The sequence below is a fragment of the Lepidothrix coronata genome, unplaced genomic scaffold (genome assembly GCF_001604755.1).
Source record: "Lepidothrix coronata isolate B3197 unplaced genomic scaffold, Lepidothrix_coronata-1.0 Scaffold17, whole genome shotgun sequence".
NCBI lineage: Eukaryota > Metazoa > Chordata > Aves > Passeriformes > Pipridae > Lepidothrix > Lepidothrix coronata.
Window position 1 is genome coordinate 7146537 of NW_016690197.1, and position 21760 is coordinate 7168296.

A 21760-nucleotide genomic window follows, 5' to 3' on the forward strand; every position below is an offset into this window, starting at 1 on the left:
GGAAGGAAAGGTAAAGATGACTGCATTACAGTCAGACCTACAAAAGGTACCCTTTGAGTGAATTAATTGGCTAACACTTATTTTACCTGTGCCAGTTGCCACTAAACCCCTTGAGTGGAGGTTCTGTGTATGAAGTGGACTACTTATAAGCAGAGTGAAAGCATAAGCAAGAGAAAAGGAACTGAAGTACCCTTAAAAGCAGGACTTATGTGCAGAGGGCATCAGTCTTGAATACCAATTGGATGAATCAATTTGTTGATAGGTTAAGTAGTTTAGAAGATCATTAAAAAGGCTGGATTGTTCTTGATTTTATAAGCAATGTTTTAAGTTATTATTTAAAGTTACATTTTTTAAATTATTCAATAAATGACACTGAGTAGTAAATTGTTTATTCAATTATAATTGTTGAATGAATTTCCTCGAAGAACTGCCATTACCCTCTGGTGTTACATGTTGACAGCACATGCATACTGTGTTAAAAATATATCTATTGTGCTCATTAGACAATACTAACTGCTTGCCTTCTTATAGGCTCTATGTACCTCTACAGCACTCAACTGACAACACAGGAATATGGACCTAAGAGGCTATGCCTAATATAACAATGTGCCCAGAATCTTTACATGGCACTGAGGCCAACCAACACAGACAGATGGCATCCATACCACTAAGCTCTGACTCTCAGCTGGAGTGTTAACCTGGCTGTTAACATAATTCTCCCAGATTCATGGCTTAGGAAAACTATTATCACATTTGGAAAGTGACAGATGCCCTGGACCAAAACTGTATCAGCGATGGTTTTAAACAGTTTTAGAGTAGATAATGACGTTCCAGAGCCCAAGAGCTTTTCCTATCATTATTTTATTCCTACCTACAATGGATAGCCTAGTAGTATTAAACAGCATGAACAAAAGAGAAACGGGGAGTTGAGTGCTGAGAAGCCAAAAGGCACACTTAGGAAATCACTGTAAATATTGTGTTTGCTCAGGTAAGTGGCCATGACACACATACTCCTTAAGACACTACAGAAGATATAAGCTGCATTTGTCTTATGTGAGCAGCAAAATGTCATTGCTATTCATTTGCTCTACTAAAGCATGCTGTATAACAAAAAATTAACCAAGTAAGATTCAGAAAAAAGAGTCACAACAACAGGTGAAGGAGGTTATTAGGGAATTTGATGGCAGTATCTGATTAGTTAGCAGATACAGAAACTGCATGATAAGAAAGTGCACATTACCTGCTAAGCACTGAACACAAACTAACCTATTACAGCACACTTCAAAAAGCTAAGCCTAAGACACGGTAATCTGCTAAATATCTACTGTTACTCTTACTAGAAGTAAACAAGGAAAAAATACAATTCCCTTAAAAGAAGGTAGAACTGACTGATAAAAATGCTGTCTCTGAAAACAAGACATGCCTCAAGAAGACCACAAGGTGTCCCGCTGTGCCTCAACAACAGGGTGACAGGGACTGCCTTCTGCAACTTGCGCACTGTGGTTGGAACACTTGCTGGTGAAGAGGCTGAAGCAAGGAAGTCTTGAGTACCTCAGTCTTTTCCATATCCTGGGTAATCAGGTCTCACATTTCCTTCCAGACAGGGCTCACATCTTCCCTATTCTTCCTCTTATCACTGGTGTATCTATAGAAGATTTTGTTACCCTTGACATCTCCAGCCAGATTTAACCCTATCAGGGCTTTAGCTTTCCTAACCTGATCCCTGCTAACTCAGACAATTTGTTTTCCTCCCAAGCTACCTTACCCTCTGTAAAAATTCTAATCAATAAAGTTGCAGTAGTTAATTAAAACCTGTTTTCAGCCACCAGTCTTCAGCAGATGGCTTTCCATGTTCACTAATGCTTATGAAGACAGCTTCACCAACAAATACTTGTTATCATTCTTACCGTGTTTAGCCTTGTCTTTTTGTTGTTTTTAATGCTATCTGGAATAAAGATGCTCTTCAGTTAAAATAGTCTTAACTTCTGCACCTTAAGTGACATCTGCTTTCTTTTGCAGTTCTGATAAATGTACAGTGTCTTGAAGCTATATAAAAGTGATGCCAAGAAATCCCAAGGGGTTGATTTTCTTGGAATAATCTTAAGTCAACTAAGCTTGATTCAAAATCCATCTTCATTACCCCCTCATCTAAATCTCAGCTTGACAGAATGCTCCTTATTAGTTATTTACGAGAGGCCAAACTCAAGCCTTGAGGTCAGCAACACAATCAATCATCAAGAAAAGAACAGAAAATAAGCAGCAGCAGTCAGGCTCACTCAAATTCACAGCTCTCAGAGACACTTTAAATTCCCTCCTAGAGGGGAGAAAAAAAAAAAAAAAAGGCAGATAATTCAACCTTTCCTTTGGACACAATGCACTTGTAAACACACCAACAGAAAATGATGAGGAGATTGACAAAGTATTCTGTACTGGGGTACACAAGTCAGTCAGTTGTAAAATACCCCACACCAGAGAATGATTCAATATGGGCCACCACAGTTAATGGCCACCACCGCAGGCCTGTTTTACACAGATCCTTAATTCTTCAGAAATGTAGTTTGAGAAAATACCTTTCCCATAAAGCCTATTAAAAAAAAAAAATCCTGTTCCTCTCTACTCCTAGTCTCACCTTCTCACCTTCAGTTGTTTGCCACTCCCTCAGCAGTAACAAAACAGTCCTTGTAATGTGAGAAACTGTAATGTGAGAAAGGGAATGCTAAAATGCTCTTAGTTAGAATAAATTTTATCTTAACCCCCCCCCATTCTGTTTAAAGGCCACAGCAAAGCATGACTGTAAACAACTGTTTTAAAAAGTGTATTTATTCCTAGGTGGTATTTCTGTTATATTTCAATATTTGTTAGAGCAAACTGCAAAACATCTCAACATCAGATTTTGGAAAATAACAGTGTAAGAGGTGTTTACAGAAAGAGTTCATCACTCCACAGACATCCTAATTTTTCAAATGCTATTTATACTTCATATCCATAATTGATTAAAGTTATGAGATACCTAAAAAATTCCTATGATTCTCTTATAGTAGGTTTTCAAAAATATTACTTTCTGGTCAACACATTACTTCCCATTGCTCATAAGGAGATTTAGACTATCAGTGCTAAATAAACACATACCAAACAAGTAGATCCAACTGCTTGCAGCCCACTGCAGCTTAGGCTAGTTCTAAACTGCAAGCAGGTATCAGACAGTGGTTCCCAGTAGTTGCATAATAGTACCAGAACTTACATGCCATACATGTGAACACACTTCCATCTAATGCATTTCCTTCATTACAGCATCCACCTTTACATTTTTTTCGAGTTTGCTTTGTTTTCCAGAGGTTAATTTATTAACTACTATAAAGAACACAGCTTTTCTCAGTTCAAGGTCTATGTCTTGTTTCCATCTGAATAGAGTTTTAAGCTAGTTACCCACCCTTGACCTGTTACTGTAAAAGAAGTCTACACAGCTACTTAACACAAAGTAAGGCTACACAGCAAATAAACTGTGTCAGTTCATCATAATGAAGAAGAAAAATACATATTTTCACTACTTCTGCTCTTTCTTGCCCTCATGGTGCTTCTGTTAATGGTTTGTCATTGTTTCCATTTTCAAGTATTCTTTAAAGAAGAAAGAACACCATTTCTGTACTGTAATGGCTTTGCTCATTTTCCTCATGCCAGCTTCCTACTAAAAAATTAAAGCCCTCAGTCAAGAAAGTCTGCTACCTTTTCCAAGGCTTTTTCTTTACTGATACACTACTTTCTCAGAGGCACTGTAAAAATCTCAGGCAGCATTTTTACTCTTATTGCACCACTTATTTCCAACACATTTATTGCATTTTTTAAAAGTTACTTATCTTCCAAACAGTCATGACATTTTCTCTAATGCTAGTGTCTTATCAGCAATATGGTGCCCTAAATGAGAGGCCACATGTTAGTCCATTACTAGTTTCAAGTTTTGCTCAATTAGATTTTTTTGGATGACTGCACAAACATAATACTTCACAAAAAATCATTGCTTTTCAGGTTTCCACAAAGGAGTAACCTAATTTGCTGTTAAAGCAGGAAACCTAAAAACACTATAGCAAGAACCACAGATAAGCAAGTTATAAAATTGATCTTCTGGCACAGCAACATTTTGAAACCTTCTTGATACACTAAAGTACCGCAAAGCCAGTTTGGAAGATGAAACTAGAAAAGATGACTGTCCAAACTGCAACTAGCCATGGAAAGCTCAACCCTCACTCCTGCTGAAGACAATGCAAAAACCCAAGACGTAGTAATGCACACGAGTGAGAAAACAAGGCTCAATATTGTCCAAAAGGAATTCTTATTTTCCATCAAAATAACCATTTGTTGATATCAGAAGATAGAGCTTTTCAAGTACTGGAGCCACAGAAGTTGGAAATAACTAGCTGACCCTAGAAGAGCAAATGCTGTTTGAATTGAACATATTCAAAAATAAGCAGTTTTATTTTTGAACTATATAATTTTCTTCAAGTTTAACAGAAACCAAACCTCTTTCCTTTCACAGAAATACTTATTTTACAGGCTAGACAAGCTCTTTAACAAACTTGTTGGAAGAACAAAATTGCATTAAACAACAAAGGAAAATCTCATACTTTTCAGTCTCCTTAAACTGTGCCTGAAGACTATCCCAGGTTTCATGTAATGCAGTTTTTTCAGCTTGTTTCAAAAGTGTCTCAAAACTGCTGGCTGTAAGAAGTAAACACACTGACCCCATTCTCATCAATACAGATGCTTGTGGGACAGACAACTTCTCTGCCTAAAGCAGTCTCTGGACTCAACACACAATGCTTACCACTTCTGTATTACTGAGCACTAAGGAATGAACAGTCTTCCACATTTCCACAGAGGGATGCAGATCTTCTGAAACAAGTGCAAACTGGAAGGAATTCAAGAATGCACTTTACAAAGCTATGCATCCTTTTTTTGTCTATTCACTGCCCCATCATCATCTCTTACTTCTCAAACAAAGTCCATACAGGATCATGGGTATAACAAACACCTTTGAGGACATCTGTACTTACTCCCCACCCACTTTCAGCACAGAATATTTCACTGATTCAGCTTTTGTGCACAAGAGCCCCTAAATGGTTATATGTGGACAAGGGATTGTAGGAATTTGCAGTCAAGAAGACAGGATTAAAACTGAGAGCAAAGAAACAACTTGTAGTTCCAGGTCTTCAATCGATTTCCTGAAAGCTGTACACAGCAAATGAACACTACACTGATCTTGTTCACGGGCCTTTGCTGAGCCATTTCCTATTGAGAAGCAACACAGACTAATGAATTTTGCAACTAACTGAGCAAGAGAGGGAATCTCTCTCTCCCTCTCTCAGATACCATTTTAAAAAGATCAGTAACAGTACTGACATCCTTTATCAATGGCTCTGATGCTCATTCATGAAAAGCATTTAGAAGGAAAGAAATGACTTCTCATCAACAGTTTTCCCCTTACTTATACAGTCAACTTTTCCTTCCTCTCATCCCTTGGAAATTTGCCTTCCCTGGTGCTGTACATGAGTTGTTGCCCAAGTGCTGATACTGCTCATACTCTGCTGCTTTTGCAAATCAGGACTTGAAGATTTATTCACCTCTTTGACTTGAACAGGAAAAAAACCAAACACGTGGCCAAGAAACAGATACCAGATTTGAGGAAATAAGCAAACAAGGACATTTAACAGAGCCACTTTTCCTACACCAGAATAAAACTCCTCAGGTACGACAAATTCTGTTTGTTTCTTTCACTGCCAGACTTAATTGCCCTTCCCTGTCACGGTTTCCCCACAAAAAAATCTGAGCTACACATCCCAGAAGGGAATCTGGGGTTAATTCAAGCTAACGGGAAAAAAATCCAGCATTAAAAGTTGCATGCAATAAATGATACAGAAGTTCAAAAAGTCAGCACCAACTTTCCCAAACACTCAGACAAGTGAACCAAAAAAAAACCCCTACACACAAAACATAGAATGTATGTAGCCCAAATAGTATGCCAGCATCCTTAAAACATGTTTCATCTCTCTAACAAGAATAATAATTTCACAGTGAACAGACAACCAAATGAAAAGAAGGAATTCTGAAGGGGAGTAAGAAACTGCTATAATCAGTTGGACCAGAAACACCCTGAAGATAAATAACAACAGGCTATCAAGGACTTTGCTCCTCAGCATTAAAAGCCCGGTTTTATAACTGTAATGTAAATGAATTGTCAGCATACTGGCCAGCATAGTTGGAAAGGTTTATCCTAACAGTCACATGCATTTCTTTTCCTTCAACTGCTGGCTAGGCCTCCAGCACAGAATTTGCAATCCAGTAAGCAGAAACACAGGACTGTAACAAGATGAGCTCTGTGAAGAAATGTGAATCAAAAGATGACTTTAAACTTACAGAAAACAAATATGAAATACTGCTGTATTCCATTCTAGTAATATTGAACTCCGTGTTAGATATGCCAAATAAAGAAATACTAGTATGTCCTGGCATTGCAGCCTAAGGAACAGAAATAAAAACCACGTGAAGATTTGCAAGAGCTCAAATCAAGAAAGCAAAGAAAAATGTCTTGTATAGAGAAGTTGATAAAGTTTATAAAAGAAATGGGTCTGCACAGAGAGAAGTCACAACACCGTAGCTTCAGTGCTTGCACTGTCAAAACCACAGCAGCAGTGCAGGCTGAACTGACAGAGGACATATAAAGGCTCACCCAAACGAAAATACATGTAATCCTTGTGACAGGAATGAGAGCTGTCTATTACCACAAATGGACTTGAAGTGAAACAAATCCAGAATGGGCTCTTACACAATAAAGCCTGCTTTATGGAGTCTACTTGCCCAAAAATTTTATTTACAACACATACAAAAGATGGGTGCAGAATTCAGTTATTCTCCCTCAGGTACGACCCTGCAATCACGATCCAGTCAACCTCACTGAATACAAGAACAACAAGGAAATGAAAACAAAAAAACCAGCCCAAACCTAAGAAGTTTGGCAAGAACTTTCCCTCCTGTAAAAGGCAGGAAGGTATAAATACAACAACCAAACTAAGACCTTTATTTATTTTCAGGAAATGCTTTGTACGTTTAAATACACTCCAAATAAAAATTAGGTTCCCTATCCCTACGTGAAACATCAATCATTATAATATTTATTAAAGTATATTCAGTGTAAACAAAGTAAAGACTTCATGTAAACCACTTGGTCTGCAGCATGACAAGCTTCAAGAACATAAAATAGGTTAAACTGATTTTATCTTACAGAGAATTAAGCAAAATGAAGCAGTATCAAGTCTTCATTTTTACAGATTGACAGTTTAGCCGTTTAATAAATATTTATAACAACTTTTTTCAATTTCCAAACAGCCCAACAAACTTCTGTAACAGTCAAAATCTCTAACTTCCCTACAATCAAAAAAAAAAAAATCTTCTGGTTTTAACAATAACATTGCTATCTAAATGATGAATGACATACAGAAAACTACAAATGAAATTTTTGCTGAAGACAATCAAGACTAGCGAACTCAGGCATTTTACAGCATGCTTGCTTCTCACAAAAGTTAATTTCTTCTTTTTTAAAATCCTTTCCCCACAGGTGAGATTACAGATTCCTGAAGAAACAGACAGATAAACCTTTACAGTGGTGTCTACAGAGTAAGAAATAACAGTATTATCAGTTTCAATTTGAAATATAGATACATTTAAATGTAGTTAACAGAATATAAGTTGAAAAAAAACAACCAAAAATCAATGGTCAGAAAACAAATACCTATTTGTCTTTCAGCAGACTTTCCCATTCAAGTTACAGCATGACCATATAAGACTCATCTGTGAACATTAAATTAGTTCAAGGCAAAAGAATGCACCACAATCTGAACAAACAAATGCATTTCACTTACCAAAAAGGAAGCAAATTTTTACCACAAAGTACATTTACACCAGACTGCTGACAAAGCAGAAGTCATGGAGTGGCTTAAGGCTGCGTGCTTTCCAGCCTTTCTATCAAGTGTCTAGATGTACACAAAGTAATGTGAGCAGCCAGCTGCTCGCACACGGTTTTTAAAACCTTCCCTTTTGTGTTTTTTAACTATCATTTTCTGAAAATTACTTGCTCAGTTACATTTTTATTATTGTAGTCTAAAAACTATTCTGGTTACTGTTATGAAAAAAGACAAGTATCAGTGACTGCTTCACAGATTTCAAAATAGAGCAGTTTACAAGCATTACCCACATAACAAATGAAGACTTAACATTCAAAGCATAAAATTTATCTTCCAACAACTTTATGAGAACATGACAGTCTCAATAATGTCACCGGCAAAGAATGCTTTAAACGATGATAAACTTGCTCTGTTCAAGTTTAGAATAATAATCGGAATTTTGTTATATCACATCTTCTCAGGCCAGCTAGAGCAACTTATACACAGGAGACCACAATTGCACAGAAAGGGTAAAAAGTACCAAGAAGATGGCAGTTAGTCAATTATAACATAAAAAGCAGAAACACAAGTAAAATTCCAAAAAAGAGTAAGTAAAATTGATTTCAAAGGGTTCTTCTGTATGAAGACAGATTTTGGGCTCAGTGATTCAGATGAAGCTATGGTTGCCACATTTCATGGCACAGTCTAGGAAAACTAGCCTGATAACTTGCCCTTCTCCTTTACACATCTAGGGAGAAACAGCCACAAACTGTTCTCTCACTACCTTTCATGCAATCTGTACCTCACTCACACTACTGAGCCAGATTTTCTCAGTCACCTCTTGGTTCTTTGTTCTGTCGGCAACTGAGACAGTCTGATTCCCAATTAGTTAAGGGAACCTCTGTCCAGAAAACAAAGGGAAAATACTGTGGAAAGGTACTGAAGGACTGATTGTGTGGTCATGAAGTGGGCAGTGTGTTAGCTACAGCAGAAGCTGAAAGTGTTCTCTGGACTATGCCCAGTTTTCACAGCTGCAGCCCACACCTGTGATATAAACATGTCTGCGAAGAGGAAAGACTGTAGGAACAGCACCAGATAAACACCAAGATAGAACACCATTAGGTCCTGTTGTAAGTTAACACATAAAACCTAATGATTCAAACAACTCAATGGGCTTAAAGATTTTTCCAGTAGGATAAGAAAGACAGAACACCTTAATGATGTTCCCAGATTAAGTAGCACATGGTACAGTAACAGAGCACATATCCAAAGAGACACAGCATACTCATATGCAGACCTTCTGTGGAATCTATGGGTTTCATGGCTATGCCATTGGTTTTGTAAACATAACTATTGCAAATTCAACCAGAATAACATTTCTTAAGAGTGCTCTTTTTTTTGAGAGAGAGATACCACATAGTAACAAACAAAGCCAAAGCCTGGAAGTACTTACCAATTGTGCCTACTAAGAGTTCTCCATCTCCTTTTGCAAAAAAGTATTTTAATCCTAAAACAGGGTCAATTTCTACCTAAGTGAGCCTAAAGTTCACTCCACAGTTCCAGAAATATGTGGTACTTGTCACAGCCTTTCCTAAAAGGTTGCAGAAGGTGCACAATGGAACAGCTGCTGTGTTCCACTCCAGTGATGGTTACATTTCAACGGCAGATTAAGTGGTCCAGAAACATCCTTACCTGATTCACAGGGGTATAGTGAAGGCTGTTTGTAAAGCCATACAATGATGAGACACACTAAGTATCTTTATACATTCTAGTGCAGTCATGCTGGGTAGAACACTGCAAGACACAGACCTTGAAAACTCTACAGTTACAAATTATTGTCTTTGTCCTGCTGTTATACTGCAATGTATTATTATTTGCATTTTAATGTTCTTGCATACACCTTCAGGGCAGGAATCCTATTATCTGAACTATCTCTGCTGTCATGTAATTCAACAGTGCTTTAAAAAACATAATAGTGAAAACCACCCACACACAATATACACTAATTCCTTGTCATCCTCCCTCTAAATTACAGTAGAAAGTTGGATTCAGTAATACTGAGGACATTTAACTGAGAAGGTTCCTTAGATAATTTTGTCTGGAGTTCTGCACCTTAAAGATTTGGAGAATAACAAACCGATATCTAAACAAGTGTGCCTGAAGCTTTCTAACAGGTCAGACAACTCAGCAAAACAAACCAGCAAGTACAGCCATGAGCACCTATACTTTTTTTGATAACCATTTTCTCTAAGGAAGTGATGAACACAAAACCCAAAATACACTCCTTCTATGCGGCAATTCTTCAATTAGAACAGTTTTCTAGCTAAAAGAAGATACAAGTTAAAAATATTAGAATGTAGACAATGCCTTAGACTAATACCTTCTTAGCTACAATCACAAATAATTGCCTCCTCTTATACTAATGAGCAAGGCAAAATGGAAGGTAATTTAGACAATTCATTCAGGGTAATAGCTTTGTGAGCTAATATTACTGCCGAGAGATCCATTCTCAATTTCCTTGAGTACAATAACAGAGTAGCACTAAGTTTTTCACTTCAGGGAGCTTTTCTATCCTACGTAAACATAAACAGAAATCCCATTATCTATTGATAAAAACAACAAAGCAAGTTAAATAAAGTTTCACATGTTATGCTTTCTTATAACAGCTGTCAGCTCCTTGGATCACAAGTGTAAATAAAACACTTCACTTACTGAAATCAATGAGAAACCTTCCAAATCCTTGCCTTTGGTATTGGGGCATGATCATTATGCAGGAGACATTGTACTTCTGCTGGCAAAGCTTTTCCTGTGGGAAGGAGAAACAGATCAAGTATGTCAAAGCACTGCTGAAGTGGGCAATTGCCTGCACCTGCCACTGTCCTTGTAACATATCCCAATAAGGTGAACAGATGTATGGGGTCAGTACCAAAGTCAAATAATTCCACCTTAACATTTAATTGTAAGAAGGAAATATTAGAAATATCCTTCAAAATATTTTTTAATTAGTTAACTACTCAGCATCTTAAAAATTAAATACATTGTCTGAACAGCATAATGAAGTTTAAGTAAAGGACGAAGATAGTAAGAAGAGGGAAATATTTTCATGCTTCACTGACCATTCTGTCAAGGATATAAAAATGGAATGTAATATCCACACACATGGTGAGGTTGTATTTTATACAACTGTTACACTAAGTGCCTGCTGGTTTTCATCTTTATTTTGTCTTCTCTCTCTGAATGAGTACGTGGTCAGGGTGCAGGGGAGGAACCCCATAACTGCAGAACTAAGAAGTTACACTTGCAATACACTAACTTTTCAAAGCTGAATGCTTCTCAACTGAACCAAAAATCAAGGCTCAGAAGCAAAAGCCCTTTCAGATCGAATGAAGTCATATGCAGGCAACGATCACACTGATTAACACAACAGGAGGAAGAAGCTGAACTAGGAAGCTGTTCTAACTATACAAGTTTACAGTTTCTTTCCAATCTACCGATAAAAAGGAAAAGCCATGTTACCTTTAAAAGATTACAAACAACAAAAACACCCTAAAAATCAGTGATACGTAGTTTTGAGGGAGATGAAATAAACCAACCAAAAATATCCAGGTCAGTCTAAGCGACAAGAAGTTGTGGTAAGCACATGTATAGTTTAAGACACCCACTATCACTTCAGCCTCCACACATAAGATGACACTAGACCAGTGATGATACTGACAGGATCACATGCCAGTATGCTCATTCCCAAGTATTTCTTCAGCTGTGAGAGCAGATACCCAAGCCATATTTCAAAAGGTTTCCTATTTTCTGCAGTATGGTTAAGTATTTTCTCTGTACAGACTTCCCAAACTCTCAAGAAACAGTGACACGGGATGGGGAAAAGGCTAAGGTGCTTAATGCCTTCTTTGCCTCTCTAATAGCAAGACCAGCTGTCCTTGGGGTATCCAGCCCCCTGAGCTGGAAGACAGAGACAGGGAGCAGAATGAAGCCCCTGTGATCCAGGAGGAGATGGCCAGTGACCTGCTGTACTACATAGACCCACACAAATCCATGGGATCCACCCAAGGGTACCAGGGGAGCTGTTGGAAGAGCTCACCAAGCCACTCTGCATCATTTACCAGCAGTCCTGGTTAACCAGAGAGGTCCCAGGTGACTGGTTGTTAGCAAATGTAAAGCCCATCTATAAGAAGGGGTGGAAGGAGGATTTGGGGAACCACAGGCCTGTCAGCCAGACCTCAGTGCCAGGGAAGGTCAGGGAGCAGATGATCTTGAGTGCCATCACACTGCACATGCAGAACAGCAGGGGATCAGGCCCAGCCAGCTTGGGTTTATGAAAGGCAGGTCCTGTCCAACAAACCTAATCTCCTTCTATGACAGGGTGACCCACTTGGAGGACGAGGGAAAGGCTGTGGATGTGTTCTACTTGGACTCTAGTGAGTCAGTCTCTTATCCCTTGTAACAAGTGACAGGTCGAGAGGAAAAGGCCTCAAGTTGCACCAGGGGATGTTCAGATTAGATGTTAGAAAAAATTTCTTCCTTGAAAAATTTCTTCCTTGAAAGAAAAATTTCTTCATTATCAAGCATTGGAACAGGCTGCCTAGGGAAGTAGTAGAATCACCGTCCCTGGAAATGTTCAAAAAACTTGTAAATGTGGCACCTGGGCACATGGTTTAGTAGTGACCATAGCAGTGCTGTGTTAACAGTTGGACTCTATGATCTCAGAGTTATTTTCCAACATTAATGATTCTATGATAAGGGGGAAAAAAAATAAAATCAAGAGAGACTCGCCTTAAACTGCTTTACCTTAAATAAATAGAGAAAATGTGCCTGAATCAAAGTTGACATGTTTTTAAAACACAAGAAGTTCTGACTGACATAAAAAACAGTGTAAATTGTGCCTACATTGTTGTGCCTCACTGTTACTTTAATTCCAGCAAGGCCCACCTCTCAGAAGGATGTGGTCAGACATCCAAGAGATTACTTTACAATATCCGGGTAATCTGACAAGACTTTTGGACTTTTCCAAAGTGTTATCTTCATACAAATCACTTCTTCAAGAAAGAAAATTATACAGTCAATAGGAGGTGGTGATACTAGGGGCAGGAAGTACTGAATTTCTGAGTAACTGCATCTATTCATCCCATCCCTTATTGGCAAATTATGGACAACAATGGAAGCTTTTCCTGTTGCAGTTACATCTAACTACACTGCATTTCTTGGTCATCTTTGTCACGATAGTTCCCATAAGTATTATTTTTGTATATAGCAGCCACCTATTGAAATTCAGCCACAACCAGAGGCATCCACTCTAAGCAAGACATCCACCATGAAGTTAAGCAATGCAATCTTACATCAGTGCAATAAGTAACTGCATTAGATTCCACTGTACACAAGAGAGGAACATCCCTGGCAATTTCCATCGAAATAGCCAGCTTGAACTGCTGGCCTCAAGCCCTGAAAACACATCAACATTCCAAGTACCTGCAACTTTTACAAGTTAGATTTGGCATACTAATGCAAAAACGTTAGGGGCAGGAGAAAGATTTAAATATTCAGCTGAAACCACAACACATTCTGGGAACAAACAAAACAAATGAATAAACAAGAAACCCAAATCTAGGAATAAACCACCCAAAACCTTGTGGCTGAACGCATTCTCAATTTGCATCACTAGCCAAGTACAGTGTATTTGAGACACATAACAGTTGAGATTTACAGAGAGGCTTTCAAGCTTCTGATTATTTTTTTTTAACTTGCGATTTTTTTTCCTTGCTGTTGACACAAGTATTAAGGAGAACAGGAAATTACAAACGTTAAATAAAGCCACTTTTTTTTTCTTTTTACCTTAGAGAAATATCCAACTAAATGGCAGCCTTTCTCATCATTTTTTGTAAGGACATAGAAGAGGAATGGTTCAACATCATAATACAAGGTTTTGTGGTCCAGAAAGAGCTTCGCTAACAGACAGAGATTCTGACAATAAATTTTGCTCACATTTCCATCAACCTAGAAAAGCAAGACAGATGCAGTTACTTGCAAGACACCAACAAGTTAGGACAAAACAACTTGTTCAATCAATCATATCCTAGAAAGAAATGTGAATAGTATGGTGTTAGGGAAAAACACCCAATAAAACACATTCAGGTTCAGAAGAAAAATGCCCCAGTTTCTTATTAAGAAGGAAATCTCCAATTAGTACTAATTACTTCGCATTTTTATGTAACTGAGTATCCAGATTTATTAAACAAAGTAACTTCACCTTTTAATTGTTCAAGATAGACTGACCTCTTTCACTTTATTCCTGGAATGAAAACGACTAGCAGACAACAAAACAAAATGCACTAGTTAAAATGCATTAAACTGTGGTTTGCTAGAAGGCAGTGTGTACAACAACTTAAAAAAAAAACAAAACAATGAAGTGTATTATGTTGAGTCCTTAAGGTGCAATGCCAATAAATGAGTAGCAAATTACATATCAATCGCATCAATGTTTTGGATAAATTAGACAAGACAAAATTTCCATGCCAGACTAAAACGCTACTGAGTGAGTGAAGTAAATTTTCAGGCTAAATACTACAATTAGTCTAGGTATATTATGAGTGTAAAGAGTCAAGCTGTGACTCAGCTACAGACACAGATGCAGATTTCCTAGATCAATTAGGTACTCCCTGAAAGGAAGGCTCAGTCAAAGGCAACAGCATTTTTGAAATAATCTTCCTAATAGAAAGGTTTGCTTGTATGATGTTCTTTGATAATGACAGTAGCTGTATTTCATTCACAGAGGCAGACAAATGGTATGCATACTGTGCTGAAAAAGAAGTCATATTCTATTCTAATTTGTTTTGAGTACAAATCCTAGTTAGAATTCTGAGTAAAATCCAACCTTTTGGACATACTTAGGGATTTTAAGGCTATTTCAGTAGTATAGGTGCATTAACTGGATTTAAAAACCTCAACATTTACTGGACCCTCACTGCTCCTAAGTGCAGCAGAATAAATTTGCATACAGCTCTTAAGAACCTATCAAATACATTAAGCTCTCGTAACACACTGTATTTTCCAGGTGCTTTTTTTACTTTTCACACTTACTAGCAAGTGTGCAAATTAAATGTGAACATTTAGAAAGTAGAAATTACCACTGGCTAAGCCATAAGTCTGAAAATGCAAATTATGTGAGCTGTCTTTTTCAGCAAGAACATTTGCACAGAAATGTAAAAAAACTTAAGTTACAGGCAAACACAGCTTGTTCATCAGTTTTAAATGTGAGAAGTGGGGGAAAAAGAGGAGCGGGCAAGCTCAAAAGCAAGCATCTGTCAAAAGTTTCCTGGCTACAGCATAGCAGTAAGCTATGTCAAAGTCTTCTCTCAAATCTGTTGAAGTCATGCTCTGGGCAGAGGTACATAAATCACAAAATGCCAAACTTATTTCTATTCCTCTCAAAAACATAAAGCATGAAGGAAATCACAAACCCTTCATTCTGCTGAAAAGAAAATGGTTGCACGGAATTCTTGAAAGGATCTATGAAGAAGGACATCAACTAATGACTAAGTTTCTACAGTAATCAGAGTAACAATCAACACTAACCTTGGAAAGAAAAAAACTCAAACCAACCACATTTATTTCAGAAGGCTTAACAAAAGTGCTTACTGAAGCACCTAAAACAGAGAAAGGGAATAAAAGCAGCGGAGTTGGGACGTTGCTCTCACACACACCTTGTCTGTCGTGTGCTTTTTGCAGCAATTCCCCACCTCCCCATCCCCTGTACTTTACTTTATTTTTTAAAGAATTTTTTATTTACATGTCGGGAGTAGTCAATGAAAATAAATGGAAGAGCACAATTTGCCTATTGTATGCTGCACAGCTCTTAACACCTCTTAATAGAGAAAATAAAGTTATTTTAGACTGGCTGGGACAATTTCACTTCTCGATAGGAAAAGAGTTAAGTCTGTTTAAAACATAAGTCCTTTGCTGGCAGATGTACAATATTTATAAAAATTGCTCAAGTCAGGAAAGAAGTAACCTTGATGCAAATAGCTATTTTTTTAATAGTACAAACACGAACAAGTGAACCAAACACTAAGATCTTGTTCTAATTTAAGTAAGAACTTCAAGACTGCATCTACCATTGTTTGAACCGATAAGGGCAATGATCAAGCAAAACAGACACTTATACAATATGAAAATACAAGTTTGAAGCAGAATATGACATTTGGATTTAAAAAGACATTATCAATATACACATCTAAATAACACTGTTGAGAAACAGTCTCAAAAGAAGTCCTAGTAACCCCAGCAGCCTCTTCTGTTAATGCTATCTGTAACAATGCTTGAGAAACAGAAATGTGAAGGCTAATGCATAGTTTTATATAAGTGCAGGTATGCTATTTGAAACACAGAATTCTATTGTCTGGGATACCCACAAAACCTCAAACTTACAAGAAGTCATCTCCCAAGAGAATAATTTAGATTAATAAGTCCAGAGTTGAGTTTGTGGATACATAATTTTTTATTAATTAAAGGCAGTGTGTTCTGGCCAAAGTTGGCCTAAACCTCTACCACCCAGCCAGGATGGTTTTGGCCAAGTTTCTCAAAAGGAAGGCAAAAGCACCCAGCAGCTACATTCACGATTTTAGAACACACGAGAAGCTGCTTTGCTTCCTTTTTTACTTTGGGAGCACGGACACTGTGATTAAGCCTTCTCCCTATACCCAAGACACTCAAACAGCCAGAAATGAATGGGTGGAAGAGGTACTTTTGCTGAGAAGGGAAAGGCAGACCAGCAATTGAAGCAAGAGGTTGGCTAATGCATGAAGCACAAGTACAAATCATGAAAGAACATGGCCCCAAAGGATAGAACTGAATAGGGAAGATGGACTTGTTTTTGCAGTATAAGAACAATCTCCAAGGAAGTATTTAAGCATGTTAAAGTTTTCACTAGTTCTACAATTGGTCTGCAATGTCTACAAACTGGTTACTTCCAAAAAGTTTACATTTTTGATAAACCTACCTCAAATACTGAAAGGTCATTTCTTCTGTAGATTTCATTAGCTGGAGGATGAAACCAGCCACATTTCTCTGAGTGCCTTAACAAAATGTTTTTACTTTTCATGTATTTAAGACAGAATTCACACAGGTAAAGCTTTGGTAATCTGTATGAAAATTAAAAAGATATTTAATACACAAAGTTTGTTACATTCTGTAAACAAAGTTACCACAAATGAAAAACTCTCTCCATTCAAATATAAGGTACCATAAGTAAATGCTGCTTAAGCATAACTAACTAAATAAATATAACATTAGAGTGAATGATTAAACATTCACACACTGTTCATCAGAAAAGAAAGATAGGAAAGGTCAGATTCAACCAATCACAGTGAACCTAATTCAACAGAGTTGAGGTGTGCTCAGCTGTTTTGTGATCCAGCCTCTAGTAGATCCCAGTTACTTCCCCCTTCCCACATTCCACCTAAGCTTTTGCTGTGGTCTCCATCAAAGTAGACACACTGGAGTAATACCTCAAATTTCACCCTTCTGGTTCCAAGTGAAGAAAAAGGAGGCACAAAGCAGAACACAGGGGATCTCCTTCCCTTTAATTTTCCTTATTTTTCATCTGGGGAAGGCTAGGAAATGATTTTTTCTTACAAGATTAATTTGTCTAAATGGCCACATGTTGGATATAAGTAATTGCAATGGTTTAAGACAAGAAAAAAAAAAATCCCCACCACCACAAACAAACTAGCCAAAACCAAATAGATAAATGAAAACAAAAGCAATAAAACGAAAGCATAAACAAAAATAAGCTCCAAACAAAACCACACCAATACACAGTGCAAGTTGATGTTTATGCAGGACTAGGAAAAAAAAAAACTCAGTCTTTTTATTGCATCTTTGATTAGAACTAGCTAAAAAGGAATTCTTGTTCTGTAATTTATAATTACAGAATAATTATAATAATTCTTAATAGTGCTTGTTTTGTATTTTATAATTAAAATGGCATATCTACTTTTAAAGGTTGTAAATTATAAATAGTTACAAAAGAGTAAGAAAATAAATTATAATTATCACGTCAGTAAAAATTCCAACCATGCAATCTTGACAACTTGCTACCTTGCATATTCCTGTGGGTAAGGTGAAGAGTACCAAGTCTGGATCTCGTATTTTCCAAACTCAATCACTGAAGGGTATCTCCCACTTGTTTCACCGGTGTTTTTACACCCAATTTTCTGTAAGGTGCAATAAAAAGAAAATATTAGTTACAGAAAAAGTAAAAGAAACTTTAGCTTTATATCATCATTTTCACCACTGAAGGCATGAGAAACCTGACGCTTCAGCAATTCAAAGCTGGACAGTTTGCAAACAGCAAATACAAACAGCAAAAGTTTCTTTCTAGTTGCCAAACAACTTAACATGAAGGTGAGTGATCAGTGTTTACAAGTGGATACAAATAAATGGTTCATGGCCCAGCCAAATAAGAGGAACAAGAGCCTCAAGTGCTCTTCTCCCACAGCATCTAATTCGAGGATTTCTCTACTGTTCTGATTCAAACTCAAAGCTGTCCTTCTGTCAAAATAATGAGAGCAAAGGTATCAGCACAACACTCATACAATCCTTGGAATTTATCTCATAACAGTCAACAGTATACTAACACACACTAATCTTAGATATATTGCAGTTGAGCTGATCAGAAAATGACTGCTAGACTCGAAAGGGCTGGCAAAAACGAAAGAGTAAGAAAGGTGGGGAAAAACAAGCAATTTCAATGTCACAAATTATAGAAATCTCACCACCTAACATTTTTTGACTGCATATCAAAGATAAAGAAAACAAGAGGTGGGAACTACTTCCATGAGCAAACAGAAGGACAAGCTAATAATGAAACAGAATCTTTAAACTCAATTTGAGTTTGTTGGTTAACATGCTCTGAATGAAGAATGTACAAACGTCACTGCATTGGACCCATACAGAAGGTAATGTCAGTACTTGTACACTAAACCTGAAAAAAAATTAAGTGAATTCTGTTACTGAAAAAGCACAAGACAGTCATTTATGATACCATTTTAAGAAAGCAGCAGTTGAAACATTACATGCACCAAACTTCTGACCCAGGTTCTCAAAGATACTGGTTATTCATTTCATGGACACAGAAGAGTAAAAGTCTGGTTCACTAGTCTGATTCAGCTCAAATAATTTCGCTGAAACTGGAAAGTATTTAAACTGAAAGTGCGGTAAGTAATCGTGTAAAATAAACTTACGAACTCACTAAACCCAGTTTTCTAACAAACAGTATTTTCTGGGACAGACTTAACTTCTCACAGCTTTTGCTTGATCTGCAGAGGAAAATCACCATTCTTACTGACCAACATCAACCCAGGATCCTGACCTGGATGTCTGCTACTTTTAAACCCTATGTTAAATCCTGTAGTCCTGTGTCCAAAATGCTCAAATATATCTTTCAAAAATCTATCCTAGGTGTAACTTACCATCTGACCCATTCCAAGACCATACCTTGTCTCCTATCCAGGAGAAGGTAACTGTTTTTATAGCGTCTCCCAAATAAAATTCACAGCAAGCATGACATATTAGATAAAAAGGAATATATTAAAAATTAAGACGAACAGACTATGAAAATTAACTGAGTTTTTATTTATAGAAATAACCGCATTTTATGCAACATGATTCTTACCTCCAGGGAAAGTTCTCGAGCCTGTTTAAATACTTCCAAATCTTCCTGTGTAACAGTGTCCTTGCTTCCCAACAGAAACACATCCGTATTTTCTTGTTTGATGCTTAGTTTGATTTCAGTATCTGTTATTTAAAACCAGCAAAAAGTTTATTCACAGACATGAAGGTTACATGTGCCTTACCAAATTGATACTCCTAAATAGGATTATAGCAACTATAGCTGTTATGACTCCCCATTTTAACTGAATGTGGGATTACTAAGCAACAGAAGTGAAATCTTACCCCCTTCTTTTGTAGTTTGCTGCTGTATGAGCTATTTTTTGGTATTTGCTATTATTTGCTTGTCTGTCTGTATAAGCCTTTATAGTCCAGTTCTAATAAATTAGTTTTGAACCTCATGAAATGAAGTATATTCTATCACTAGAACTATGCCACCTGATAAATTCTAGTGTACTCTAGAAGGTAAAAATAAATATAAGAGCAAAAAAGTTGCCCTTACAATTTGGAGATCAATGCTAAGCTACATTCAAACACAATAAATTAAATGTATTGTTTTCTTAAATAAAAGTAATTATAAAAAAGGTAGTTCACAGCAGTAAAGATCAAGTGTTGTGGAGACTAGTACGATGGAACTGGTCATGAAAAAGCAATGGAGCAGAGGGAAATGAATTGAAATGCCCACCATTATAAGCACTGACAGCACACAATCATGATGACAGCACTACTGCCAGAGAAATGGCAGGAGAAGAACAAGAAAGTAGCATGACAAGTGGCTACTCATGCGGTACTACACAGCCATAAGCAACATTATGAAGGCATTTGGGGCTCCTAGTGTCACTACAGATGCAAAAAATAATTAAAAGGTGGTGTGGTATTAGTCAGAAAAAAAAAACCAAAACAAAACCAAAAATGTTTTGGAGATTTAGTCAGTATTAGATAAAAGGTCAAAGTTGTGTTGCTTTTGTATGAAAGTGAAATAAGAACAAGAGAAATAGCTAAGACCTATGTGACAATATAAGAATTCTGGTTTTGGACGGGACGCAGGTTTGGTTGGCGCTTTGACCTTTGCTTACCATCATCCTGATCAGGTTTAATCCTTCCGTCTGTCAAGCTCCCCTTCCCTGGTGAGGGGGTCCCCATCTGAGGGGTCACTTTATACTTTAATCTGCTTAGAGTCCTGTGCATTTTAAGGAAAGCTGTTCTCCTGAGGTGAGCAATTGCTTTAAAAGCATGTCCTCTAGACACACCCCATCCAGAGGCACAGGCATGAGAAATAAACCTACTCCTAACCTCTTTCTTTCCATAGAAATTGCTATCAGATAGTGATGTGGAAGATAATTCTGGTTTACTACACAAATGCTTGGGTGGTGCATAGCTTGGGTGACCCTTTTTTCGAGACTGTCCCTGAGTGGTATAGATATGAGAGAGTCCATCAAAGAGTCCCTTTAGCAGACTGCTATTAGGAAGGCTACTAAAGGAGGGTATGCTTGACTGATTGGAAGAACTTTGGGGAGAGTTAGAAGTCGAAGTGCTGGATTTTTGAGAACTGGGGCTCTGACCAGAGATGGGGGTTGGGGGTAGAAGTGAAGAAGGTGGAGGTTTTAGCTTTTGTGTGGTACCTGTAGCCAACACAAGAGAAGTGCATGACTGTTTCTGAGAGACCTTTTTCCTTGGACGATAGTGCTTTGAAAAGTCTATTATTTCACCTCGTGATCTGCGACCATCAGGTGATGGTGTAAAGAACTTAGTAAGGCCATCAATGAGCCCTTTGGTTTTCTTGTTAACTTTAAGTGTAGAGGCAGATATGTAGGTGGAGGTGGTGGTGATTTTGGTGGTGGCACCAGGCCGAGTGGGGTCTGTAACAGGCAATCTGCTGCTTGAATCCTTCACAGATGCAGCATGACCAGATGAAGGTGTGGTACAGACTTTAGTCTTTTGACCCCTACCAGGTGACCCCCTTCCTGTGAATGCATTCACGGATCCTTCATCACTGGTTACAGACCTAAGCAAAAATTTGAAAAATAAAAATCAGTATTAGAAATCTTTACTGTCAAAAAGTCCTACAGTTTATACAAGTTACTTAGGCCACTGTACTTAATCTTTAAAGAAATTTAAAGACATACACACTTTGGAAATACATTTCACACTAT

At 37.5% G+C, this 21760-nt stretch overlaps 1 protein-coding gene across 1 annotated transcript in view; it reads right to left on the reverse strand.

The window, feature by feature from the left end:
• The window catches only part of KAT6B (lysine acetyltransferase 6B), a 117824-nt gene that overhangs the window by 22185 nt on the left and 73879 nt on the right, over positions 1–21760 (reverse strand). Inside the window, exons 7-12 of the mRNA XM_017807186.1 lie at positions 20684–21612; positions 19612–19733; positions 18036–18151; positions 16936–17077; positions 13773–13934; positions 10644–10737 (exon numbers count right to left, since the gene is read on the reverse strand). Coding sequence (XP_017662675.1) covers positions 10644–10737; positions 13773–13934; positions 16936–17077; positions 18036–18151; positions 19612–19733; positions 20684–21612 — 1565 coding nt within the window. The remainder of the gene's footprint in view (positions 1–10643; positions 10738–13772; positions 13935–16935; positions 17078–18035; positions 18152–19611; positions 19734–20683; positions 21613–21760) is intronic.